Source organism: Hippichthys cyanospilos, chromosome 8 (genome assembly GCF_059441005.1).
Source record: "Hippichthys cyanospilos isolate Australia breed blue-spotted pipefish chromosome 8, RoL_Hcya_1.0, whole genome shotgun sequence".
NCBI classification, from domain to species: Eukaryota; Metazoa; Chordata; class Actinopteri; order Syngnathiformes; family Syngnathidae; genus Hippichthys; species Hippichthys cyanospilos.
This window is the reverse complement of record NC_142376.1, coordinates 19,520,015-19,532,405: the sequence shown is the minus strand read 5'-3', so window position 1 is coordinate 19,532,405 and position 12,391 is coordinate 19,520,015. Positions and strand designations below refer to the sequence as shown.

Sequence of the window (12,391 nt, the reverse complement as noted above, 5' to 3'; positions counted from 1 at the left end):
AGGAATACCACTGTACTGCATACTGTACGTCTTCTGGCTTGCATATGGCATGTTGAAGAAATTGCTGTATTTAATACAATTCCTTGCAGCTGTTTTAAACATCCTTTGATGTTTTCTTTCATCATTGGCTGGCATTCTGGTATTTTTAATTGTAATTTGAAATCCTGTGTCAATCTCAGTACAGTATTTCCTTTCAATCCTTTCAATGATTGAAAGGATTTTTAAACAGATTAGTTCTGGCTTTCAGGGGTTAATTGTAAGTTCACATGAGGAATGTGGAAAACCTGCATGTCCTCATCTGTACTCCTGAAGTAAGGAGACAAACTGCAGTACACCCCAAGCCGTCTTTAAGCATGAAACGAAATTTACTGTCAAAAGTTTAAACATAACACACACGTCGGGTATAACATGGCACTTACCACACACGTGCCGTAATTATCTTGATTTTCAATCACTTTCTGTTATGCTTACTTCACACTCGCTTCTGATGTCATTTTTCATTATTTGCTTCTCTGCCCAACTTTATGACAACGGGGGAAAAAAAGCAAAACATACTTGTGATATTCTGACCTCCCGCATTATGACTGGTCTGTGATGAACACGTGTGACATTTCAGGAATGTATTTTCTTCTACTTTACTTCAACTTCCACTTTTCATGTGCCATAATCCCGCTTGGTCCTTTTATGTTATCTTGAGTTGTCGACTGAAGACCGTGCAGAATCCGTTGATTTGACCATGTCAAATCTTTGTGTGAAGGCGTGCACCATGTCGATGGAAGCTGTTTAAAATAGATTTGACGGATTGTGCAGATGCAGTGAACATTTATGGAGGGGAATCGCAAAGGATGTTGCTCGTAAAACCGTCAGGACTGAAACCCATAAACAAAAAATAAATACGTAGACAGATAATAACGTTCTCTCGAGAATTGCTTAATCAGTGGTTTCAACAGCATTTGTAGTCTCCTGTCTTTAGGGTCAAACCAAGTGTCCTCATTGTGTATGTTTTCTCATAACGTTTCAGTGCATCTGCCCGCACTTTTTTTGAAGGCTACTCTCCAAAAGACCAAAAATGCAAGAACAATACAGCACAGTCTCGTGTTAAATCCGTCCCTTCTCTTCCCAGAACCGAATGCCTACCGCAGCTTGGTGGGCCGTGCCGTCAACAGCACCCAGCTGGCTCAGGACTACACCCGGCTGCGGACCCTGCTGCAGTCCGTTCGCTACTATAACCGAGCTCACCTTTATGGCCCTAATGCAGGAAGACCCCGGAGGAATGCCATTCTGCTTTTGGACGGGTCAGTTCAGATGACTTGAACTACGTAATGACGATATTTCTTTGTTATATATGCACACGCGGTCACACACGTTCAGTGTTTATGGCTTCCCGCATGGCCTGTTGAGCATCCCAGCCCGAGTTATATCATGTCAGCCTAAATGAGGTGTCACCTGATTTACAGCGTGTCGACACAACTTCTCACCTGGCTGTCGCTCTGTCAGTTTAAGTTAGAGCTGCAGGATTATATAACAATGCTCGGTTGCATTTTCAACTACTGCGCCTGTGTTCTTTGTCTTACAGTTTTTCTCAAGATGCTTTAGGACAAAAGGCAGATTGTTAACTTTACTACACAGATTTACTCGGTAGAAATGCCATAGCTTAGAAAAATGTACAGTCTGTCCTTAATAAGGCTATGTACATATACGGTGGATTTGTTTGTCTTTAGTCAGATTTAATGTTATTGCCATGCTTTATTGTTTCCAATTCTGTGAATCTATCATTTGGCATTAATAATATCATGTTCACCAACCCCGAAACTTGTTTTAACCCTTTCACAACCAATTTCTTTTTCTTTGTTTTTCTTTTTTAACTTATGACATATATTACTTGTTTATAAGTCCAGGATACTTGGAAAATTAGTTTAAAAAAATCCTACATCCATAGATTAGGTCTATAGTAGCATTTTGTCAATATACATGAAAATACCATTGGAACTGTAGATCCCAAAGAATTTGATAGAAATTACTTTGTTGCCAAACATGAACAATCGCACATATAAATATGTCCCTATACATACCACTGGGATTCATTCTGCCACTAAGAAATACCACTGGGATTGTGTATCCCATAGACCACGATATTTGTACAAAAAAGGTGCCAGAGAAGTGAAAATGATCACCAAACACCTACAATATATAGTAATCAGTGTAATCTATAGTAACACACGTATATAGCAAATACTATCAATATATTTCTGCAGCACTGGATTGTTAATTTACACAACCTACCTTGTTGACAGTCGGCTTGTCTATGGAAAAGGTGCCAAATGCCACTAGAATCTGTAGCCAGGTGTGTAATAAACCGCTGAAATATCATTTCATGTTATTGCTACGATTCCTATAGCCACTGCCATTTTTTAAAAAATGCATTGTGCCAATAGGAGTGGAAAGGGTTAAACAATTGGGCATAATAAACAATAACTAAAAAGTGAAAAGACTTGTCAATGGTAGCAAACAAAAATAGTTTTGGGGGGATTTTTTGGGGACATTTGGAAACGCTTACTTTTCAACATTGACGGCATTATTAAATGCACCAACCCATTTTGCGCTGTTTAGCCTGGATGAGGCATCTGTCATTAAATTGCGGTCCTTTTTTTGGTAGGACCGTCATTTCCAACACATTTGAGTGACAACATACTGATGTGACTCATCCAATATAAAAATGTTGTTATTGTTCTCTCAAATCTAATAATATTAGCAGGCTGTGTGGTTTCAGAGTCAGTTGAATGCATTGATGTGCGAAAGTTGCAAGGTTTCAAGACTGAAGTATTAAGACAATGTTGTGCCCATAGTGCAGGGATTAAAATCCAAATGATGTTAAAAGCCTATTGGCTAGGCTTTTATGGTCAACAGTGTGTGTCCACTGTACTGTGACTGGATGGAAAGACATCCCAGCTGTGATCAGTCATTTATGAGCACTTTCTAACAACCAAATAAGTGCAGTAGAAGGATTGGCCTGTGTATCGCTAGGCTTGAACTCGCATTGTTAAATAAACAATTGGAACCACAGTAAAGCCCATAAAGTTAAACGGCATGGCAAAGTTGCAATAAAATCATGTGCGAAGATAAACACAGGAAGAGTTTAATGTCTGCACATATCTCAGCTCAAATCTGTCTCTTCTCTGCAGCCACCCACACTTTGACAGGTATTTGGAAGAGACGAATTTGATACAAGCCTCCCCCCGCTTGAGCGACTTAGATCAGTGAGGACATTAAGCGCAACAGCTGTTTGTTTCTGGCAGATTAGGTTTACTCGCACATAAAAACTTGTGCATTTGAGCGATGGCTAAGAGGCTGGGCCATATAAAGGATGTGGAAAATCAAGGTAAGAACCGGACGAGTATGAGCGCCAAGTAGGCAAGAGAGTTTTCAGGTCATGTGTGTCAAGGTTAACAGCAAGGTGATTCTTGTGTGTTTGACACTCTTACGAGGACTCTTCTAAGTGTTAGAAAGCTAAACGTTGATTTAGACTGTGAGCTGCTAACTATCCAAATAGCAGAACTGCTTAGACTAAACAAGGCAGGACAGTGAAAGTCGTGTGTCTCTGATGTCTTAGAAATACACTTTCAAGCATGTCTGACAAGCTGTTACACCCCAAATATGGAGCTGTTAGTGTCTGCTACAAGGTGACTGCAAATACATCGAAAAGCTTGGATAGCTGTTTTGAGGCTTTTTATAGATTTATGTATTTTTTGTATTTAAAAAAAGAAAAAGTATGCAAAATGTATCCTGAGTAAATATATGTAAAAAAAATTGTCTTAGGCGTTCCAGACTTGACACCCCAAAACAAGCACTCTAAAGCATGGGAGACTTTAAATGTGAAGTGAATTCCAACAGTTTGTCTGCCGAATGCAAAATGCAGCACAAATTTTCAAAATGAAAGGAAACATGAAAATCAAGCTAACACACTGGTTCTTCTCTTGAGTGATGACCGTTCCAGTGTGTTGCCTTGGTTTCAGTCAAACTCACCTGCATTTCGCAGTTTCGTTAATGGCTGGATAGAAGAGATGGGATGAGACACAAATCCCTTGAGACAAAATCTCTCATGAGATTGACTGCACCAAAATCATAGCTGTAATAAAAAATAATGCCCAGTAAAAAAAAATATATATATCGTTTTTCTTTTTATTTAGCGGACTATGAGAAATTTGAACAAGATAGCTTTCAGTTCAAGACGGGCACTTTTATTACAGGCTCATTTTTCAGCTGCAGCTCAGCTAGTTTTGCAAAATGCCCGTGCTACCTTTGGTTGTTGGTGTATTTTTATTTTATTTTATTTATATTTTTTACAGTTTTTATAACCTGTTTCTGTCTGATATGTTTGTATATATGTATTTCACAGTTTTATTTTCTTCAATTGAAAACCAAAATATCACCACACAGGTTTTTGAATGTAATAAGTGCATTCTTGTATTTCTCCCATTGGGCTGCTTCCATTGAGTATTTTGGTATTTGGGTAAAAAAATATTTATTTTGTTTATCAATCGATCCATCCATCCATCCATCCATCCATCCATCCATCCATCCACTATTTTCCACTTTATCTGGGGTCGGGGGGCGCAGCAGCCTCAGCGGGAATGCGCAGACTTCTCCGCGGCCACTTTGTTCAGCTCCCCCAAGAGGATCCCAGGCTAGCCGAGAGACATAGTCTCTCCGCTGTGTCCTGGGTCGTCCCCAGAGCCTCCTGCCAGCGGAACATGCCTGGAACCTCCCCAGGGAGGCGTCCGGGAGGCATCCTAACCAGATGCCCAAACCACCTCAACTGGCACCTCTCAATGTGGAGGAAGTCCTCACCTTATCTCTAAGGGAGAGCCCGGACACCTGTTGGAGGAAACTCATTTCTGCAGCTTGTATCCGGAATCTCATTCTTTTGGTCACGACCCATAGCTCATGACCATACGTAGATTGACCAGTAAATAGAGAGCTTTTGTTTTGTGAAAATCAATTATAAACACAGAAGACCAAAAAACACATTTTCACTTCATGATGAATAAACAAATTTTGTTGATTTTATTTGATAAAATATACAACATTTGGGCGACTTGGTGGCGCAATGAATAGCACGGCCATCTCAAAGTTAAAAGGACTCGAGTTCAAATCCACCTCGCTCCGGCTTCCTGTGTGGAGCCTGTGTGGATTCTGGATGGATGGATGGATATTTGATAATGACCATTATTTTTCTAACTTAAATATCAACTGTGAGATTTTAGATGGCTATCCCACCATACATATATATATATATATATATATATATATATATATATATATATATATATATATATATATATATATATATATATATATATATATATTACTATCAAGTGAGAACAGACCCACAGTTTACACATTTGCCTCAGCCTTGTACTATGTTCAAAAGTGATCAATAAAAAGAGAAACCATGTCAGGATGTCACAATATCAACACGTGCAGTTTTGATTAAAGTCTATTAATCTGTCTCTAAAAAATAATCCAAATGCTCTTGAGAGTACTGAAGAACTGCTAGCTAGCAACTAATTTATGCAGCTCCCATTGCATCCCATTATCTGCGCTAAACGCTGGCAACAGGTGCCGTACAAAAAATGTTCCCCTAATTAGGTCATTTATAAGTGCCCTCAGTTGGCCATGAGACTTGATTTCAGAACAAATTTGTGTTACATCTGGGCTTCTCAAACTTTTTGGGAGTCATGGACCCCTTTTAGAGAGCAATTTTTCCAAGGACCCCATTGCAAATGCTTGTAGAAACAAAACAAAAAGTAATAATTTAAGCCAAACATAAGTGCCCCTTTTATTCACGAGGATCAGTTTGTGCAGTAGAGAGAGTTCATCGTCATTACGGCATGCATCCTGGAAGAACTTCAAAACAAAAGCATTCCAAGATGTTCACATCTATACATTATTTGGTACGGTTAGGTTTGTTTTGAAGCATTGGCTGGCCTTCTCATCTGACAGCATATTTTACTGTCATGCCACTCTTTCTGATGTGCATTCCATTGGACAAGTCAAAAAAGAAAAAATCTCGTGCTGAGCAGTGGCGAAAAATTTTGTGGCATTTTAATATTTCAAGATCTCGCAATACAAGCTCTCGACACTGAGTCCCTTCTGAGACTCTCCAGCAATGCATAGTATTATGTCCAGCTAATGTTTGATTTTGTTCTTATCACAGGATGTATGATTCGAAATAATGATGCTAGAGCAGGTTCAGAATAACTGACAATTTGAATTAGGAAATATATTGGATTTAAAATGTTCTCTTGTTGCATTTATTGACGTTAGACTGTGCCAATACGAACAATGCTGGTTATTGTGGGCATTAAACTTGAAATAAAATACAGCTTCCAAACAGAGGCTGATATTAATCAATACAGAAAAAGCTACAATGCAAACTGTGTCCCTTGGTTGACATAAAAGTTAAAACTCCTGGAAGCAATTGAATGTTTTAAAAGATCCTGAATTGCAAATGCCCTTATTAAGTGTTCTCACACTGTTTGAGTTCAGGGACTTAATTGAGCCTGCACTGAAAGTTTTCCATAGTGCAAATCAGCGTGGGATATTTTAATTAGGTTCAGTTGAGATTTGTTGTGCTCAATTTTTTTTCTCTTATTTTCAGATTCATGAAAGATGCTGGCTCAATTATCGATGCTGTTACGTGGCAACAGTAGGTATTTTACCCCTTTTTCCCTAATTTGAGCACCAATGACATCGACACAATACATGGACTATGATGTTGTTGTGGACTGGTCTGGAATTGATTTTTCCGAAACAAATGCAAAAATTAAATCTATAAAATACACTTATTTTCATTGTTAAAAAGTTGTATACATTTAACAGACACAATAACCAATAATTCATAATCATGCACGAATTGACCGCCCCTCTCCACCCCCAAAATGATTAATTTTCACCAAATATTGCTGCAGTGTCGCAACATACAGTATATTGGGCCTTTATGATTGTTTTAGCAGCATTTTCAGTTACAATAAATGGATAATGGTTTATTCAATAGAAAATAAAACAAAAACATTCAATGTGTTTCATTTGAATTATTACATTTATTAAGAAGACTGCACTTAAGAACTTTCAGGATTTGTTGCCCCTGGCATTGTGTCGTTAAAGCACACTTTTTTTTTTGTTCTGCATCCGGCTCGTTTGTCATTCAGCTGTTTGGTTAACTCCACTCATTAGACAGGAGGGGTAGTGCAGTTTTTTTGTTTGTTTTTTTTTCCCTCTGCCGATATACGTCATCAGTCTGATATCAATAAACTACCTAACTCACTGTCATTGGGTGTGAATGCAAAGTTGTTGACAACACTCAAGAACTTGAGATAAGGAAGGATCACAAATTCAAAAATCTTTGGCTTTTAGGTCTAAATGCCATAAGTTGCTAAGTGCCAGTAAAAGTGATAGAGACCACCTCAGGCCATGACAAAAGTACCATTTAAAAGCTTGTTGTAAGTTGATGCTTAAATCAGAAAATGTATGAATATTTTATGAATGTTCATAAGGTTTTTCGCGCTGCTTCAAAGGGCCTATAACATATTTTGGACATTTCACAGTGAAATATGTATATGGATATTACATTTGGCAAATTGACGATCTAAGTTTTATGGCACTAATATTTCTAACAAGGAATTAAAACATCTTGTTTGCAAGGACTGCAACTCTTATCATGTGCCTGCCTCGCCCCTTTTATGAAGTGTTCAATGTCGGACATTTTGTCCACTTCGGTATGTTCTACATTAAAATGCTCTAGCTAATAAAGGAAACATTGCTCTTTACTAGACCGACGCGGTGCAAAATCTCACCTCCTCAACTCTGGAATCAAAATGAGACTAAAAGATATGGTTATGGTCGGTGTGTATTTTCTTTTGCACAGGCAGCACAGGGAGGTGTATTGGAAGTACAAAATGCTCCTAACGTCATTAGCGGACTTCAAGTCATTTTCATCTGCATGGGCGGGGGCGGTGTGAGAGTGCAGAATAAGCAAGGAATGCTTAGAAATGCATCAATGAAGAGAAAATAACACTTTGGGAGCGTTTTGGGTGAAAAAAAAACTAATCAACATTAAAACATGGTCAAAAGCTCCCTAAAGTCGACTTTTAATGTTATGGCTCCTTTAAATGCTTAAAACATGAAGATACCCCACGGAATAACCGTGAAGCAACGGCTTCTCCATTTTGCTCATGATACGCTCGTTACTCCTGAAAAATTGAGGCACATAGTGAAGAACTGTGCGTATTGCAGGGATGGAAAAACAAGGAAAAACAACCTACAGTTAAATTAGTAACACCTGCCATTTGTCTATTGCACATTCGAGGAATGCATACAAATTTATCAAACTGCTGTCTGTGTGCACATGTGTGTATGCAAGACAACAGACCCACCTTGCATGTATGGTCAGTGAGGTGAAGGTCAGGTCTAATTAAAAGAAACGGAAGGAGGAAGGGCTTGTCAATAAGGCTTAGAAAAACACCACCCACACCGTTAAAATCAAACCATATGTGCCGCATTCTCTCTGTCAATTAGCCAGTTTTATGCGAGAGCTGCAGATTCCAGTCTTACCAGCATGCATGACAGACACTCTCATGTCTACAAGAAGAACAAAACTCATAAACTTGGAGACAGCTAATTAGCACGTCTATGATGCGCAGTTCACTGCACTGCAGCTCCTGTAACTTTGATTTGACCAATACAGTACATTTCAAACATTGTGGTCATTTGAACGTTGTTTGTATTTTTCCTCACACCTTCCAAAATATGATCATTTATAATTGAAAGCAATTTGTCTGGTTCACAGGTTTTCTGTCTTGGTATGCATTCTTGAAAGGGACCAAAAATATTTTAAACTTTTCACAGTGAAATATACAGTGGTACTTCTACTTACGAAATTAATTCGTTCTGTAATATCAATCTTTCATGAGTAGAGCTGATTTTTACATGTTAAATAGTCTAATCCAGTCCAAGCCCACTAATATCCTCCTAAACCCTTTAAATGAATATTAGTAAATGACAAAAATGCACCAAAAATGGTAACAAATACATATTAGAATTACATTAGTGCATAATAATTGAAATTTATCACATAAAGAATAATAAAAAAGAAATGTTCCTAAACCCTTTAAATTAGTCCTATTAATTGTTGCAGTTGACAATATGAATGCACTTCACTTGTTTGCCTTGAGATTGTGTTGGTCACGAGTGCAGAAAGAGACACCTTTTTAGGACATTTAATTTATACGTTTTTACTTTACATATCCAGTGATCCGGGAATCATTTACCTGTACATGTCCACACGAGCAATCATATTTCTTTTTTGGGATTATTTTGAGTATGTATGTTTACTTAAGTTTAGTTTGAGGCCATGTGAAGTGCTTCCTGTGTGATGTCATTGCTAAAGTGCTAACGACGTGCTAACAACACTAATGTCAGACTCGATAGCCCAAAGTGGTATGTTACATATGTGTTTTTATGTGACTATGTACAATGTTAGTATGTGATTATGTACAATGTTAGCTAAAGGTTATTTTATGTTTGTTAGTTCTACGGTACAAATTGTTGGTGGGAAGTTAGGATAAAATGAGTAATGATGAAAAGTGGAAGACCACAGTAAACGTCAATGCAAAGCACTATTGTCTCGTTTGTGGGCAACCTGGCATATTGATAAATTATTAAAACGCATCACAAACTGTAAAAAATATGGTAGACATCACGGGTTGTGATAACGTTTACATTACATTACAGTCATGTTGGCGCCAGCGCTGGTGTCTCGTGTCTCATAATATAATGTCACCGTTCGTATCTTGAATTTTCTCTCGTTAATACAGGCAATATTTTTCTGCTGAGGTGTTTTGTTAGCTGAATTTTTTGCAACAAGAGGCATTCGTAATTAGAAGTACCACTGTACTTCTAAATTACCTTTGGCGCATTGTCAATAGAATTTTTTATCAAATAATCAGCTTTCTGGCGTCAATATTTTGAACCAAGAAGTGAAACGTTTTGTTTATCGAAGCCCCGCCTCCCTGCATGAGGTCGTTCAATGCTGATCAGCGATAGAACGTCCATCCATCCATCTTGGAGACTACTTCTCCAGAGTGAATAAAGAAACCAAAATAGGACAACCAAAACGTTTTACTAACGCTAACATGCAAAACAGTAACAAAAAAGGCACACTATTAGCTGTTCCTCCTATCAAATCGGTCCCAAAGTGAAAGCCGTTTTCATACAAACAGTTCCGCCTACTTATTTACTACTGGCGTTAATTCTTTGGCTATGAGCTGCCAAACACACATTTGCTTCACTTGGGTTTTTCTACATTAAAACTCTAACCCTACCCGTGAATATCCACCCACCAACATACACTGGGGAAACAGCAGTACAGAGGAGATTTTCACACAGGAACAAGCAAAAAAAAAAAAAAAAAAACGGACTATGACGTTTACAGCCCTTTAAAACATAATTCAAAGTGCAGAACAAACTCCCAATCAGTTAGGCCCTCTGACCTTGTTACAATTTAACAAGGTCAGAGGGCTTAACTGATTGGGACTGCTAAATTGCTGTCTGGGCTTGTGAAAATATGAGTGAAAAAAGTGAATGGGACAAATTTGCTTCCTATTTGCTGTAGTGGCCCCTGAACAGTGCTCTGAATGGGAGTTCTAATTGTAAGCAGCAGTGCATTAGCCCCAGTTTCTCTCTCTCTGTCTCTCTCTCTCTCTCTCTCTCTCTCTCTCTCTCTCTCTCTATATATATATATATATATATATATATATATATATATATATATAGATATATATATATATATATATATATATATATATATATATATATATATATATTTATATATATATATATATATATATATATATATATATATATATATATATATATATATATATATATATATATATATATATATATATATATATATATATATACACACACACACACACACACATACAATGATTCTCCGCCATTCGAAATTAATCAGGATTGTAAAGTGAAATTGTGGCAAGGCGAGCAATAGAAACTAATGTTAATTAGCTTATGATTTAAAAATCCCAGGTAAGAACATCAAAATTGTATATACACATTGCTAACTGGTAACAAAATTGTATAGTAAGTGCTACTCAAATATAATATGCGTGTATACAATGAAATAACATCATAAATAAAAGAATATATAAAGATGTGTTTACCCTTGAGTGACGTGACATGTTTGTAATGGCCATATTACCTAGCGAGGGTAGCCTAGCCTAGACTTCTTCATATTTCTTGATTGTCTCTAGCTTCATTTCCATACAAATCATCTACTTACTGTACGTCTCCCTCTAACATCAGTAGCAATCTTGGGGCCCATGGCTAACTAAATAAAGTTTGAATTAAGCACTATAATGCCCAATAAATACAATATGAAAAAGGTGAGCTTATGCTATGTAGATTTTTATCATTACATGTCAAAACAGCTTCAAGCAAAAGTTTTTGTTTTGCTTTACATTATTTAGCAGTTTCACCTCAACTTAGTTTTTCAAAACAATGTGTTAAACAGCACACAAAAGCATAATATACACAGGCAAGGGGTCATTTTTCCTCTGTAGGACCATGTTAGGTTTTACAAATCAACTTTGGTTCATAAAAAGCATATGGAAATGCAAAGTGACAATTGTGGGATGTATGTGGGATGAATGGTTCTGCACATTCTGCTGTCATTTTCTTTTCAATTTAAAACTGCGTGACTGGCCAGATCAAATCTACTCACAGGCCTCATGTACTGTTAGTGTTAGACAGTTAATTTATGAAAAAGATTTGATGAAACTACGAATTAGAAGAAACCTAATAATATTTAAAAGTGCAGCGTTCATAGTGAATACTACATTAAACTGTAATGTGAGAGAAACCACATACAAGAAAACATGTCACTTCACATCCAGCACATTAATCACAAGCGGACGTAGGCATTTCCAAAGTAAAGATGTTTGAAAGCCAGAAATTCTTTGATGCTAAATGCCAATGAGCCATTGTTTTCTTTGCCTGTGCGTTCTTCCTCAGTTTTTGGATTTCGCTCTTCAAATTGAAAATAAAACAATCATGAATTGGCATGAAACAGCTGAAATGGAATAAACTGATAATGGATTTTTATTAATGGCTTACCTTGATGAGCCTCCTCAAAACCCCCATCTCAGTCTGTTTATAATCTTTCCAGCATGTACCGTATTTTCCAGATTACAGGCCATACTGGTATGTAAGATACAGCAGCAAAAATTGAGCAAAAAAGAACAAATAAACCATTTTTGTCGCACATAAACCGCAGTGGACTATAATCCGCAGGTCATAACATCAGATAAAT

The 12,391-nt window shown here is 37.3% G+C and overlaps 1 protein-coding gene across 1 annotated transcript in view; it reads left to right on the top strand.

Moving 5' to 3' along the window:
• hpse2 (heparanase 2) overlaps positions 1-12,391 on the top strand; it is a 58,757-nt gene that overhangs the window by 26,120 nt on the left and 20,246 nt on the right. Inside the window, exons 5-6 of the mRNA XM_088421904.1 lie at positions 1,124-1,295; positions 6,662-6,709. Coding sequence (XP_088278030.1) covers positions 1,124-1,295; positions 6,662-6,709 — 220 coding nt within the window. The remainder of the gene's footprint in view (positions 1-1,123; positions 1,296-6,661; positions 6,710-12,391) is intronic.